Source organism: Saccopteryx bilineata, chromosome 10 (assembly GCF_036850765.1).
Source record: "Saccopteryx bilineata isolate mSacBil1 chromosome 10, mSacBil1_pri_phased_curated, whole genome shotgun sequence".
Classification (NCBI taxonomy): domain Eukaryota; kingdom Metazoa; phylum Chordata; class Mammalia; order Chiroptera; family Emballonuridae; genus Saccopteryx; species Saccopteryx bilineata.
The window spans coordinates 5,712,125-5,727,045 of NC_089499.1; the positions used below are offsets into that span (position 1 = coordinate 5,712,125).

The window sequence follows — 14,921 nt, forward strand, 5'->3', positions numbered from 1 at the left end:
ATCCTGTCCCCACAGCATAGTGGGGACAGGGGACCCCCAGCAGAGACCCCCCGGCCCACTTCTCTCCTCCCCCATGCCCACTCATGCCAGCCCCCAGGAAATATGTGTGCCCCTATATCCATGTCTTTTTTTTTTTAATATAATTTATTTATTTATTTTTTACAGAGACAGAGCGTCAGAGAGAGGGATAGACAGGGACAGACAGACAGTAACAGAGAGAGATGAGAAGCATCAATCATTAGTTTTTCATTGCGCGTTGCAACACCTTAGTTGTTCATTGATTGCTTTCTCACATGTGCCTTGGCCGCGGGCCTTCAGCAGGCTGAGCAACCCCTTGCTGGAGCCAGCGACCTTGGGTCTAAGCTGGTGAGCCTCGCTCAAACCAGATGAGCCCGCACTCAAGCTGGCAACCTCGGAGTCTCAAACCTGGGTCCTTCCGCATCCCAGTCCGACGCTCTATCCACTGCGCCACCACCAGGTCAGGCTTATCCATATCTTTATGACATATTTTAATGATTGTTCTTTTCCAGAAGCAGATTTGGAAAATACCACGGATGATCTTATTTCCATTAAAGTGAGGAATATAAAATTATAAACTGTTTTAGGTATAAGTAAATATTTAAGCTTATAGAAATATTTTGAGAAAATTAACCACTAAAAATACATAAACCATGCTGGATAGCTTGGTCGGCAAGAGCATCGTCCTGAAGCACAGAGGTGGCCAGTTCGATCCCGATCAGGAAACGTGCAGGAACAGATCAATGTTCCTCTCTCTCTCTGTCTCTCTCTCTCTCCCTGCCTCGCTTGCTAAAAATCAATAAATGAAAAATTTAAAAAACACATAAAACCAGCCTTGGCTAGTAGTGCAGTGGATAGAGCATTGGCCTGGAGTGCGGAGGTCACAGGTTCAAGCCCAGGGTGGCCAGAGCCCTTGCCCAGGTCAGGGCACATATGAGAAGCAATCAATTGCATGAGTAGGTGGAACAGAGTTGATGCTTCTCTTTCTCTTTCCCTAAAACACAAAACAAAACAAACCTATTCCAAAAAAAAAAGAACACCTGACCAGTGGGGGTGCAGTGGATAAAGCGTTGACCCGGAATGCTGAGGTCGCTGGTTTGAAACCCCAACTTTGCCCAGTCAAGGCACATCCAAGAAGAAATTGATGAACAAGTAGAGTGAAGCGACTGCAGTCTCGCTCTCTCTCTCTAAAATTAATAAACAAAATCTTAAAACACACACACATACAACCATATATAGGAGTGGACATTTCTCCTTTTTCTTCAGGCTCCAGTGTGGCACCAATGTCTCTCTTTTCTCTCCCTCTCTCTCTCTCAAATGAATTTTAAAAGTATTGCATTGATATACTATTTTATTTTATTTTTTGATTGAATATTATTAGGGTGACACTGGTTAACATAACTACACAGGTTTCTACAACACATCTCTGTACAACATATTGTGTGTTCACCCCTTAAGTCAGTGGTTCTCAACCTGTGGGTCGCGTACCCCTGTGTTTTGGTCGTTCGACCCCCGCCAGGGTTGCGACCCACAGGTTGAGAACCACTGCTCTAAGTCAATGTATTATTTGATTACTGAGAGTTTTGGTCCAACCTTCAATTTTGCACTTCAGTGATGCCTCATCTCCTCCTCCTAATCCTAGGACAGCGATTATGTCCTAGCTTCAAGGGCTTCTGAGACCCACCATCCTGTGGAGGAAGCCCAGGTCCCCAGACTGGCACCTGGCATTTTCCCATGTCTCCCCACCCCATGTCTCGTCTCTGCTCCTGCTCTACTGAGCTGTAGCCCTCAAACCAATGTTCCAGGGCCTTATACAACTTACTATCCCAGCCAGAATGAGTTTCCATCTCAAAACTCCCTCTTGATCCAAGACCACCCCCATGAACATTTCCCATGGCTTCTCTCCCCCTTACCCCCCATCAAGAGGCACAAGTTGGTTCCATGCTCCCAAGCATGCCCCCTGCCATGTCAGGCCGGGTCCTTTAAGAAGAAACCATCTTCCCACTCATGTCCAGCCTGGCACTGGGCACTTCATGAATGCTCCTGACTCATGATAATGAACACTCTCCCCCTCCCCACAAGAAAGGACAGCTGTGTTATGGTGCAAAGGTTTATTGCTGATTCTGTGCATCTAGCTGAGGGGAGGGCAAACTGTGCCCTGGCCTTGCTAAACAAGCTCCTGCAGGGCAGGCCCCGGCCCCCGGGCATCAGCAAGGACTGGGTGATCAAGGAGATGTGGGAAAGGGGAGGGAAGGACATGGGCCTTTGTTTCTGAGGGTTCGGGCATGGCCCTCAATTATTCCTGCCAGGGAGTGAATCCTGAATAGAAAGGGTAAGAGAAGCTGCGGGCAAGGACAAGGGTCATCTGAGTTTGCTTATGATCCCACCTGAGGTAGACCCCCTGGGGCCTCCATCCTATCCCAAACTCTCTGCCTGGGGCTGATCGATGTGAGCTGGACTCTGCCCCAGCCACCCCTGAGGACAGTGTGACCATTGGCCACCACTGGTGTCAACAGTACCCTCCCTCAGCAGAACATCCCCTTGTCTGGCCAGCTGAGAGTACTGCGGATGGGTGGGTGAGGCAGGATGTGGATCTGATGTCCAAGGACAGAGGGGGCAGGGGCTAGGGGGTTACTCTGGGACTGGTATGTGGGGAAGGGTCCAGCTCGAGTCTGTCCCTGACACCCAGGGACTCCCAGGCCTGACCCTAGTCACTAACTCATCTTGGTAGGAGCTGCACAGGCTGGAGCTGGCTTAGACTTTAGACTCCACAAGCTGCTGGGAGAGACAGTCATTGGCTGCTGGGCAGACAGGTGTCAGACTTGTCACATGGAGGTGGTAAGGTTGGAACAAGCTGATGGTAAGCAGCCGAGCTGCTTGGAGGAGGGATCCCTGCCTGCCCCTGCCCTTCGTAAAACTCTGGGAGGGAGGGCTGTTTGCTGAGCCCAGACCCACTGGGTGAGTCACGGGCCACCGGGGGCGGGAGAGCTGCTGGAGACTGGTCAGTCGGGCACCGCTGTGCTGAGTCACCAAGTGCTCTAGCTGCCCCAAGTCCTGTTCGCTCCTAGCTGAGGCTGGCTCTGGTGGGTCCTGGAGGCCGGTGCAGCCAGGCCGTGAAGGGCAGAGCTGGGGTTGGGGGCCCCTGAATCTGGGAGGTCTGGGAGCCACAGGGAAGAGTAAGGAAACTCAAAGCCAGTGGGGCTCAGGGTTTTGGGTCTGTGGCTAATGGGGCCAAGGACTGGGACCCAGGAGTCCTGGGGGGCCAGTAGGGTCCTGTTGGCTGGGACTACAAGATGACTAGTTTATGGGGTCTCAGGACACACATGGGTTCAGGAACCTGGGAAAAGAAGAAGGAACCTTGTCAGCATCATTGGGCTTAGGCTGAGAGACATTATGGAGGTGGGTTTGGAATCAGGGCACCTGGGGGCTTGGGGCTTGTGGAAGGAGGAAAACTGGAGAGCCAGGGGAGGGGCCTGTGGGAGTGGGCGGAGCCTGAGGAGCCAGGGTGGAGCCTGGAAGCAGAGGGGTCCGGGAGCTGGGGGGTCAGGCAGTGGAGTGAGTCGCTGTGAGATGGGGTGGCGGGTGGGAATGGCGCTAGGGCGTTGAGACTAGGGGCACGACAGAGGCGCGTCCCGGCTGGGAGAAGCCCACCTCAGAAGAGGCCGCAGTCTTTGAGGTTCTCCTTGATGATGATGTCGGTGACAGCGTCAAACACAAACTTGACGTTCTGCGTGTCGGTGGCACACGTCATGTGGGAATAGATCTCCTTCACGTCGCGTCGCATGTTGAGCTCGAGGAACTGCACCTTGATGTAGTTGCCCGCGTCCTCGTACGTGTTGGGTCCTGGCGGGGAAAGGAGCTGGCTCGCATTCCCTGCCCCGCCTTCCTTCTCGGCGGAGCCGCGCGGCCCGGACGTGGGGGTGGGGCGCCGCCTGGCGGCCGAACTGGGGATGGTCTCACCGTCATAGTCCGGGAAGCAGATGTTAAGATGCGCCTTTTTTATCTTCTCGGAGAACACGTCCTTCTTGTTGAGGAAGAGCACGATGGACGTGGTGGCGAAGTAGCGGTGGTTGCAGATGCTGTTGAACAGGTGCAGGCTCTCGTGCATGCGGTTCTGAGGAGGGCAGAGGCCGTCGGGTACCGGGGGACGCGGGCAGCGACCCATCCCTCTGGGCTCTGACAGCTTCAGGTCAGCCTCCTCCTAACCGCCCCCTCCTCCGTGGGGTTGCTGGCTGCCTCTTCTCCTCTAAAGAAGGCTCAGGAACCAATGCCCCCTCCCAGACGCTGCCCGCTCCCGCCCCACTGTCTCTGCTTTCCGCAGGCCTCAAACACAGGGTCCGCTTGGCACTCACCACTTCGTCGTCCTCCACCAGCACCATGTCGTAGGCGCTGAGCGCCGCGATGAAGATGATACAGGTCACACCCTCGAAGCAGTGGATCCACTTCTTGCGCTCAGAGCGCTGCCCGCCCACATCGAACATCCTGCGGGGCAGGGCGAGTGAGGCCTGAACGCGCGGGTCGAGCCCCATGGACCCGCCCACAGGCATCCCCTTGCCTCCCAATGCTGGCGGGGGCGCCCTCAGACAGGATGGGCATCTGGAGGGGTCGGGCCTTTCTGTGGGCAGGGTATCTGAGAGGCGGCAGTCTCTCCTAGGGACAAGGCCTGGGGGCAGTGAACTCACTGGCAGGGGGACCCGAGTGAGGACGCGGGTGCGGATTCGTACCGGAAGTTGAGGTCCTTGAAAGAGAACTGCGTTTCAATGATCCCGGTGGTCTTGACACGAGAGCGCAGCACGTCCTGCTCAGTGGGCACGTAGCCCGGGGTTACCAGGCGTTCCAGGTCTGAGAGGTAGCTGCAGGAGACCCCGGGGTGTGGGTGGGTGGGACGCAGGAGCGTGGCAGGGCCCCGCCGCGCCCCCGCACCTCGCCTGCGCGCTCACTAGCCCGCGGAGTCGTTGAGCTGGTACTCAGAGGCGCGGTCGAAACAGGCCTGGATACCCGAGTCCTTCCACAGCCGCTGGATGATGTCTGACATCTCTTTGGGCATCGTACCCTCCTCGATGGTGTCCGCCATGTGCATCAGCTTCCGGGCATCGTCCTGGGGACAGGATGGGAGTGTTTGGTGGTGACCCTGGTCTCGAGCCCAGTCCCGCGCCTCTAGTCCCTAGAAGACCCGTTCAGGCCTCCTCTTGGCACACCTGGCGCGCAGAGTCTCCGTACTGGATGTTGAGCGTGGTCATGGCGCGCACGATGGCCAGGATGGACTGCAGCGTGTTGCCGTAGATGATAGCAATGAACTCGAGGCACTCTTCCAGCGAGTACCCGTCCTGGTGGATAATCCTGCGGCCGGGGCAAGCCGGGGTCAGAGCTTCGTGGTCCGGTGGGAAGGACAAGACATGTGCGCACACCCCTCGACACCCCACCGCACACACACCCTCACCCCCGCGGCCTCGGGACGGGCACTCACTTCATCTGCTTGACAATGGTGCTCTTCCCAGACTCACCGGCACCTGGAAGGGAAGCCCAGCCTCAGAGCCGCGCTGACCGCAATTCCCCCCCTATTCCTTCCTTGGCTACAAGGCCGGGAAGATGGCTAGGCCGACACAAGAACGCCAGCTCAGCCTTCAGTCCCACTTGTTTTCCTCTCATACCCCAAGATAAGGTCCTGACACCCTGGCAGGAAAACGTTTACAAATTCAGGAGTGACAGAAGAATGCTGGCGAGGGGCATCAACGACTTCAGCTGTGCTGGGGAACTTCCAAGACCCCGGTTTACGCAGTCTTTATTAGTCTGAGACCAAAATAAAGGAAACCTAGGACGCCACCTTGTGGAAATATTCGGTACCGCACGCATGGGATGATTTGAGCCGGGTCAACTCAGCTTTTCACCCGGGTGGGGAGTACCTCTCCCTGAGGCTCAGAGGGAATTAGCGTTTTGGTAAGGGAGAGGCAGAGCTGACTGCCCCTCTAAGCTTGCTCTTGCAAGGGTGTTGGGCACAGTTAATGGGATTTCTGGCTTAGCCTCTTTGCCTTCCCCGGGCACTGACTGAACCTGGAGCGCCTAGATGGAGTCTGCACCCCTCTCAGAGCCACTAGTTCTTCCCCTGGCTGGGGGGGGGTATAGGGGGGGCAGTGGTCTTGAGGCACTGGATTCACCCCATGTTCCCTCTCTTCCATGGGACCATGGCATGGTTTATCTCTTCCCCCCTGGACCTTAGTACCCCTCCTCCCCCTTTAGTGTCTGCCGACAATCAAACTCTGGAAACCGAGGGCCAGGGCCATTGTCTGTGGCCCTGGGTGGTCCAGGAGGCTGCCCACTCTCAGGTGGACTCTGACCTCCTTCCCACGGGAGCGGTCCTATCGTGGGGCTCCCCAGGAGGCCCCTGGCTGCTGAGCCTTGCCCGGCGGGCCCATCAAGCCCAGCTAGGACAAAAGTGTGCCCCCCACACACACCTCTATGAGACTGGCCATAAACACTTCTTGGGAGGGGAGGCCGTCTGAGGTTGGGGAGCCAGGGTGTCACCTGTCAGGCCTGGCCTTGCCTGGCCAGGGCTCCCACTCTGTTCCCTGCCCTTTCGCAGACTCATTCTGCTTCCCCAGGCACCCCGGCATCACAGAAGGGCCACTGGCTGGCCCCGGGCCTCTGACCTGGGCCAGTGGCCCCACCCGGGCCCACATCCTACCCAGAAGCAGCAGCTTCACGGTTCGGGCGTCCTTCTCCGCATCTTCCTTCAGCTTCTTTTCCAGCTCCCTCGAGTGCTTCTCCTCCGCGCTGGCCCCGGCCCCCATGGCCCCGGCTGCAGGTGAAGAGACAAGGTCAGTCGGCTCTTCTGGGTGGAGGGATCCCCAGAGCCAGGCTCAGGCCAGCCTCTGGCCTCTGTGGACACCCTTCTGACCCCAAGACTGGCAATCAACTGGCTCTCCAGACCTGTGCATGCCCTTGGGGGGCTGCTTAGTGGGATTTGGTTGCTGGGGGTACCGAAGAGCCAATCAGAGACAAGGACAGGTGAATCCAGCTCAGCCCCCAGCCTTTCTAATCGGGCCAGTGTGGCCCCAATCCCTCAGCTGCTGACTCTGCACCCCCTCCCCCCCTCCCCCAAGCCTCCAGGAAAGACCCTGGAGTCAGTCCTGCCCCTGCCCTGCAGCAGGGAGACATGTCTGTAGAGTCCAGGCTCAGACAGGGGAAGAAAAGACCTAGAGCCCAGGGGGTGGGGGCCAGAGGGGTGGGGCTGGGAGCAGGTAGTAGAGGAGAAGCACGCCCTGAGCACCTGCTCCGTGCCCAACGCGGGCTCTGCTCTGCTCCTTACCTGTGAGCTCACGCTGGCCCTGGGGGAGGGTGCCCACAGCATCAGCCCCATTACACTGATGAAGAAAGGGGGGTGGAGGGTTCAGAGAGTCACACAGCAGGAAGTGACTGAGAAGCGCCAGGTGACTCTGGACCTGGGCTCCGTGCTCTTCAGGGAGTCAAACGGCAAAGGTGGACATTGCATTTGCACCATCCGGAGGGCTGGATCTGACCCGGGCAGGGCCTCCGCATGCCGTGTTGCCGTGGATTGGGGTGGGCGTGCGTGTGTACCGGAGGAGGAAGTATGCCTGTGCTTGACTGGCACCGAGTAAGGCAATGGCATGACATAGGTTTGTGTGTGTACACATGTGCTGTGTGTGCCTTTGTGATTGTGTGTCTCCACACACCTGTTTGTGTACAAGTGGGCATGCACGTGCTTTTGTACCTTTCTGTTCATGTGCATATGTGCTTATACATGTGTGCTTGTGTGGATTGATATGTGTGCATTAATGTGTAAATTCTATGAATGTGCATGTGTTAGTGTGCACTTGCCTGTGTGTGTGAGCACATGCCGGTGTGCATGTACATTTATGCATGTGTGCACCTGTACATGTGCACCCTTTCACATACACCTATTTGGGTTTTTAAATTTTTTTTTAAAGATTTTATTTATTTATTTTAGGAGAGAGAGAGAGAAGGGAGGAGCAGCTCCCATATGTTCCTTGACCAGGCAAGCCCAGGGCCTTGAACCAGCGACCTCAGCATTCCAGGTCAATCCTTTATCCACTGCACCACCACAGGTCAGGCCACATACACCTATTTGTACGTGTGTACTTGAGTGCGACAAAGTCTCTGGATTACAGCCTGACCAGGCAGTGGCGCAGTGGATAGAGCATCAGACTGGGATGCCGAGGACCCAGGTTCGAGACCGCGAGATCGCCAGCTTGAGCACAGGCTCATCTGGTTTGAGCAAAGCTCACCAGCTTGGACCCAAGGTCACTGGCTTGAGCAAGGGGTTACTCGGTCTGCTGTAGCCCCCCCCCCCGGTCAAGGCACATATGAGAAAGCAATCAATGAACCACTAAGGTGTCGCACCGAAAAACTGATGATTGACGCTTCTGATCCCTCTCCCTTTCTGTCTGTCCCTCTCTCTGACTCTGCCACACACACACACAAGTCTCTGGCTTACAGAGGTGGATCCACAGGTTTTGCAGGCCTGTCATCGGCCGGGAAGCAGTCTCAGGGGGGTCTGGCACTCCCAGGGACATGGAGGGGGGACTCCTCTGCCCTGCTTCTGCTCTGTACCCCATGGGCGCTCTGGGACCTGCCCAGCGGTTTCTCTGAGGCATGCCAGCTTAATCATCTGTGGTCCACATGGGGGACATGCGTGGGCTGCTGGGAGGCAGTGTTTCAACTGAGTCTAGAGTGTTGAGTCCCCACATTCTGGGGACTTCCCACCACCCATCAGAAGACCCAAACCCTGGGCTTCCACGGGTCCCCCTGGGGCCCTGAGCCTCCTGCCTGGACTTCCTCTGGGAAGCCTGGCTGCCTTTTAATTCTCAACTGTTTGCAACCCAGGAAACCGCGAGGGGGTGCCGGGGTCTGCGACACTGAGCACCACAGACTGTCTCTGACACGTGGGTGTGGATGCTGGCTCCTACCATGGGCTTCAACACGTGCCGTTGAGGGAGGGAGGATCTATCCAGGAGCAAAAGATCACTGGTGCCATTTTTTTAGCTTCAGGTTCCATCCACCCTTCACTCCCCCCCCCCCTCCATGGAAGTGGGCCAGCGGGTCTCTGCAGCCCTTTACACACTGCCCAGGGGGTTGGGGTGATGCAGCAGAGCCCAGGTTTGTTAAACCAACGGAAACCTGGTTTCTGCATATTTACTTTATTTAAAGTGAGGCCAATCCACTACCTCCTGGTCCACCCCCCCCCCCCCGGCTCCTCTTGCCACCAGGTATGGTCCTAAGCTCTGGTGGACCCATGGGCCTGTCCTGCTTCCCTTGCCCAGCCTGCCTCGATGCCAGGCCTTGGGCACCCAGCCGCGCTTCCTCCGCCCCAGCGGCTCGTCGCCCACCCTGGACTCCCTACCTCTGCTCTGTTGCTCCACTGGGCCCTCTGCTGAGAGCCATTGGAAGCAGGCAGGCAGGATGGGGATTTTGTTGCTTCTCAGGGTTGGGGGGGCAGCTGAACTGTGAGGGCTGTGGCTTTGTCTCTCCAATTCTGCATCCTTAGTGTCTCGCACGAGGCTGGCCACAAAGCCAGGTGAAGAGAGAGTGTTGAACAACTGATCAAACAATTAAGTGAGCAAATGGAAGCTGACCTGCAAAAGAGACTGCGGGAATGGGTGGCCAGGTCACATGGGTGGGGCTGGGCACAGATCTGGGCATGGGCTGAACCCCCATCCTGCTTCCCGACAAGGAGAACAGCCGAAGTCCAGTCCCAGAGCCAGTGTTTATTAACCAGATGGAACCCAAGGGCAGCTGAGGGCCTCCAGGAGCCCCTGTGCACCTACCCAGCTGCCCCCCAGAGCTACTATGTACACCCATCATCGTAAGTGGTGGGCAGAAGGGAGCCCTGGGGAGCCCCTGCAGGCCCCAGGCCTCCGCCAGGACCCCCTCTGCCCTCAGCCCTGCTTGGGCCTGGCCCCTCCACTATTCCCCCAGCCCCTGAGTCACAGTGGCACAGAAAGAGCGAAGAGGAGGTAGAGTGGCCGGGCAGGGAGGGAGGAGGGGCCCTCCTCTTCTCTCATCCCCAATAAATAGAGAATAAATACCCGGGAAGGGGCTGGCCTGGACCAAGTGGCCCCCTCCCAGGCAGGGGCCGGCATCCTGCTACGGCCCCCTCTTCCCCCCCTCTCTGAGTGCATGTGAGCCCCCCACCCTCAGTCTCCAATGCAATCCCTGTGCCCGTCTGTGCCAGCGGTTTGGATTGAGAGTGCACGCTGGCACAGGTGTACAGTTCATGCCCATCCACGTGGAGTTCGCTCCCTCCCTGTGTCCTGTAGATCCCAGCGGTGACTGTCGAGTAGGTGGACTCCCGGCTGGGTCTGGGGACTGTGCAGTCCTGGCCTGGCCCTACCAGCCGGCTGGGCCTGATTAGGTGGTCTCTGTTTTCTGCTGTCTCTGACCAGCGTGGGTTGAGTTCTGGACGATGATGCCGCTGAGGCAGGCTGTGTACAACCCACCAATAAATACTGTCTTTGCAAGGGCAGGGTGTGTATAGAATATAGATATTTTTATATATATATATATCTATATATCTTTTATATTAAAAGGGACAAGGGCTAGGCTGGCCCATTGCAGGGCTCAGACAGCCGGCCTCATGTGTCAGGCGGGTGGTGGCGGCGGTTCCGGGGCTTTTTCTGGTCCTGGAGTTCAGGAGGCCGGGGTGCCCCGGGGGCCTCCCTGGGGCTGGGGGGCACGTGGCGCCAGTAGCCCTGGCAGTACTGGTGGATGAGGCCCACTTCCGGCTGGGCCAGCAGCTGAGCCAGCTCCTGGTAGGAAGGTGTTGGGGGGCCTGCCCCTGGGGGCGGCGGGGCGCTCACAGCCGGTGGTGGGAAGAGGGCAGCGTGGACAGCGTCCCGGCCCAGGACGTGCAGCTGGACCCGTGTGACAACGTGCTTGAAGTTGTTCTCGGTGGCCGTGCAGGAGTACAGGCCGCGGTCGCCGAGCTGCAGGGCGCGCAGCAGCAGGCCCTGCTCCGTGTGCAGGAAGCGGTCCTCCGCGCGGATCTGCAGGGGCGGGAGCAGGGGCTCAGGGGCCGTGCGGCCGCCCTGCCGCCCCCTCCACTCCCGGGCCAGACCACCTCTGCGGACATTCTATGTAGGGGCCCCCATGGGGCACTGCCACGTGCCAAGGAAAGCCCACAGGAAGGTTTCCCGTAACGTTTGAATGAGGCACCCATACAGTTCCATTTCAGGAGTGCTGACCACAAAGGGGTTCTGTACAATGAGGGAATTTCGGAGCGCACACCCAGAATTTCTATGGCTTTAATGAGAATACCCAACTGGGGCTCCCTCATAAAATGTCCGTGTAAGGAGGGATGCCCGGAAGGTGTTCTTGTGTAAAATGAGGGCAACTTCACAGAACTGCCGTAGACTGGAGCCCACCCACAGGACATTTCCTTACAATGAGGAACACTTCCAGTGGACGCATAGATGGAGTTTTCATGTAAAGAGGCATGCCTATAAATGGTTTCATATGATATAGAAACCCCACCGAGTTCGCACATAACAAGATTCACCCATGTGATTTCCTCCCAGGGAAGGGGGCTTGGAAGGGTTTTCCTAGAACGAGGGCTGTGCAGACTGGCTCCTGTCCACATTTCACCCACATGGAATTATCACTACACAAGGACTCCTGCACCCACGGGAGCATGGCGGGGCACAGAAAATCACCTCGCGGCGCCGGTCACTGGGATCTCGCTGGAACAGCCACTTGACGGTGGCCTGGGGCGAGCGGGGCTGGCACTCGAGGAAGGCGGCGCTGCCCGCCACGCCGTACTGCACCGACTCCACGGCATTCTTGTTGGCTGTGGGCACAGAGGGGGCACTGCGTTGAAGCAGCACTGTCTCTGGGCAGACTGCAGGCTCGTGAGGGGCTGGTACTCCCCGCCAAAAGTCTGGGATGTGCTGTCAGGCATCTGATCCTTAAAGGGATGGCTAGGGACATCCCACCTCTGAAGCCCTAAGTCCCCTCCCTCCCAGAGGTCACGGGAAATCTGTCCACGGGGCCCTGTGCGCAGCTTGGGGGGGCGGCACGGGGCTGGCTTGGCGCTGTGGGGGGGCCCAGTACGCTCACCGTTGGAGTTGAAGCCACGGCACTGCCTGATGGGGTTCCCGTGCCTGACGTCCTGCCGGCGGCTCCGCCTGGGTAGGGAGAGCTCCTGACGGATTCTGCCTAAGGACGTGTGCCCCTCCCGGGTCCCTGTACCCTGCAGACCAGGGCTCACGGACTCTCCCTGGGTGGTATCATCCCCACCTCCAAACCTCCAGGACGGGGCCTGGGGCTGGAGGCTCAATCCCAAGGACCTGGGCATGCGCACCTCTTGGAGGACGCCGTGTAGCGGGAACAGGCCTGGCCATCCCAGGCGCAGTAGGGGTCCCGGGCGAGGCAGCAGTCAGCGCAGGCCGCCCCGTATGCCTGGCAGCGGTGCAGGCTCAGGTGTGTGACACCCACAGCCGAGGCCACGTACAGTTGTTGCTAAGGGAGGGAGGGGGAGGGGCATGTCAGTTCCCATCCACGCCCAGCCCCCACCAGGAGACAGCTGGGCCAGTCTCTTTCCCTTCCTGCTCTGTCTTTGGTGTCTCCGTCCCTCTGCCAAGGGCATGACAGCGGGGTGGGGTGGGGGTGGGGGGGACAGGCGCTATCCTACTCCCAACCCACATTACCAAAACTTACCCTTTTGGAAGAGATGGTCATGGTCTTAACAGGTGCTGGGTCCTAGAGGAAGACAAAGACCAGCTTTGGACGCCAGGGACCAGCTCCCCCTGCCGGCCCCGCCCTGGAGGCCTGAGGTCAGCAGCTGGCACTGAGGAGAGCCAGGCCGAGGACAGCACTGGTGGTGTCACACCCACCTTGAAGACCTCCACCTCCTCCAACATGAGCTCCTCCATCTCTTGGTCATCCTTGGGTAGCACAATGACCTTCTGCACTGTCCCGCGGTCTGGAACGGGCCGGGCAGGGCCTCAGTGGGGCTGAGGATGCTGGGGAAGGGGCACCGGCCTCAGCCCCGTCCCCCACCAGGGCCCACACCCCACAGGGCAGCAGAGCAGCCGCTCTGTGCCGAGGTTGGAGAATCTCCCCCATAGTGGGAGGAGGTCGGCCACCAGGGCCCACACCCCACAGGGCAGCAGAGCAGCCGCTCTGTGCCAAGGTTGGAGAATCTCCCCCATAGTGGGAGGAGGTCGGCGGGGCCCGGCCCGAGAGGAGGGGGGTCAGGGCCACCCCTCTCACCCCAGACCCTCGTTTGGGCACTGCTCAGGAAAGATGCTGGGGGTGGTCCCCGTGTTAAGGGCTACTGGAACTGGGGTGGGCGCATATAAGAACGTGTGTCAGTATTTGGACCCATGTGCCCTGGAGGTGTCTGCTATCTGACCCCTTTCCTCCTCAAACACGGACCCTCAGGCACCCAGTGTCCCTGCTCTCCCAGCTCCTGGGGGTGAGGACGGGGTCTGCCCACCCCTAGCCTCAGTTTTCCTGGTAACAGGGAGAAGGCTCCAAAGGAGGAAGGTGGCAGAGTTGAACCTGCCCAACCTGCCCTGGTAGTGTAGGTCCCAGCCCCATAGACCGGCACCCTCCACCCAGCGGGCCCAGCGCAGGAGGGGCTGGGTGCAGCAGTGGGTACCTGTGCCCAGGAAAAGCACCTCATAGCGCCCATCGGCCGCATCCACCTGGTCCACAGCGACAGTGGTGAGACGGTAGGGCGCGCCTGTGCGAACCACCAGGGGCCGCCTCTGCAGCGGGTACACCGCCTGGTACATGAGTGGGTGGCCGCGCATGAAGTTGATCACTTCGTCAGGATAGTCCTTGGTGGACTTCAGGGATGGCGTGAAGGTCCCGCCAGGGCACTGCAGGCGGGTGAGAGCGTCAGGCCGGGCGACCCGGGCAGGGCTCCCCGGACCCACGAGCTCTGTCTATTCCCAGCACCTCTGCCTGCTCCCCTCCTCAACGCAGCTAGGCTTCTGCCCTACATCTAGTCTCTCTGCAGGATCTGCTCCAGTGGAGGCCCCAAGGGCCCACACGGCCAAATCCCACGGCCACCTCCCTGGCCTCATGTGCCATGACCTCGTGGCAGCATTCGGCAGAACTGACCACTCCCTTCCCATTCCACATCCTCACCACTCAGATGCCTTTCTTTTCTGGATGTTCCTCACCCCCATGCTGCTCAGGCCCTGAATGCTTTTAACACTGTGGCGATGTCTTCCCCGCCCCGGCCTGACCTCTGAGTCCCCCTCTAGGGAGAAGCCTTCCCTGGCCTCTGCTGGGCCCAGCCCCTCCATCCCAGTCCCGACCATGTAGACAGGTGACTGCTCACTGCATTTGATCAGGTCACATTGCCCTCCTGCTTCAAGGCCCACGGCACCTCCAGATCACGTGAACCACCCCCCTCCACGCCTGTCCCCTCGCCTGCTCTTCTCTCCAACTGTCAGCCCCCAGAGGGAGGGGCTGGCCCCACCCAGACCACCATCTTTGTCACAGCCTGACACCATGTGTAAATGGTGGTTTTGGTGTTTTTAAAATTTCAGCTTTATTGAGGGTGAATGATGGGTTTATATATGTGTGTGTGGTCCACACCCTCCTTACACCCGTGTCCCCGTGAGCTCCATGATGGCATGGCCTATGTCTGCAGAGGGTTGGACCCAGAGCAGGCCTCACAGAAGGAGAGGAGAGGGAGAGGCACCAGGGCCCTCACCGTGCCAGGCCGTGGGTAGGGCATCTTCCCTGAGAAGGGCATCCACTGGTAGTTGGGGCCCTCCTTGTGGGCAAAAGGCCCGTTGAAGACCATGCGAATGTCAGCCATGGAGTAGACACACACAGCAGAGCCTCGGAACACGGAGCTGCGTACGCGACAGGGAAGGCTGTGGACCAGGCAGACCCTTGGCCCCGGGCCC

At 58.6% G+C, this 14,921-nt stretch overlaps 2 protein-coding genes across 3 annotated transcripts in view; both read right to left on the bottom strand.

Annotated features, from left to right (window-relative positions):
- Positions 1–2,114: 2,114 nt before the first annotated feature.
- GNAT1 (G protein subunit alpha transducin 1) lies at positions 2,115–6,949 on the bottom strand. Its single transcript, XM_066245005.1, has 9 exons — positions 6,701–6,949; positions 5,486–5,528; positions 5,217–5,358; positions 4,959–5,116; positions 4,743–4,871; positions 4,371–4,500; positions 3,979–4,132; positions 3,670–3,861; positions 2,115–3,355 (listed from the first exon to the last, which is right to left on the bottom strand). Exons 1-8 carry the CDS (start codon positions 6,804–6,806, stop codon positions 3,671–3,673), a joined length of 1,053 nt encoding a protein of 350 aa, XP_066101102.1. The 5' UTR covers positions 6,807–6,949; the 3' UTR covers positions 2,115–3,355; position 3,670.
- A 2,797-nt stretch (positions 6,950–9,746) lies between these two features.
- The window catches only part of SEMA3F (semaphorin 3F), a 30,361-nt gene continuing 25,186 nt past the window's right edge, over positions 9,747–14,921 (bottom strand). For both annotated transcript variants that reach the window (XM_066244581.1, XM_066244580.1), the window contains 8 exons: positions 14,723–14,867; positions 13,655–13,877; positions 12,885–12,973; positions 12,709–12,750; positions 12,353–12,510; positions 12,109–12,176; positions 11,706–11,839; positions 9,747–11,039 (listed from right to left, as the gene is read on the bottom strand). In XM_066244581.1, coding sequence (XP_066100678.1) covers positions 10,629–11,039; positions 11,706–11,839; positions 12,109–12,176; positions 12,353–12,510; positions 12,709–12,750; positions 12,885–12,973; positions 13,655–13,877; positions 14,723–14,867 — 1,270 coding nt within the window. In that variant the 3' untranslated portion in view covers positions 9,747–10,628. The remainder of the gene's footprint in view (positions 11,040–11,705; positions 11,840–12,108; positions 12,177–12,352; positions 12,511–12,708; positions 12,751–12,884; positions 12,974–13,654; positions 13,878–14,722; positions 14,868–14,921) is intronic.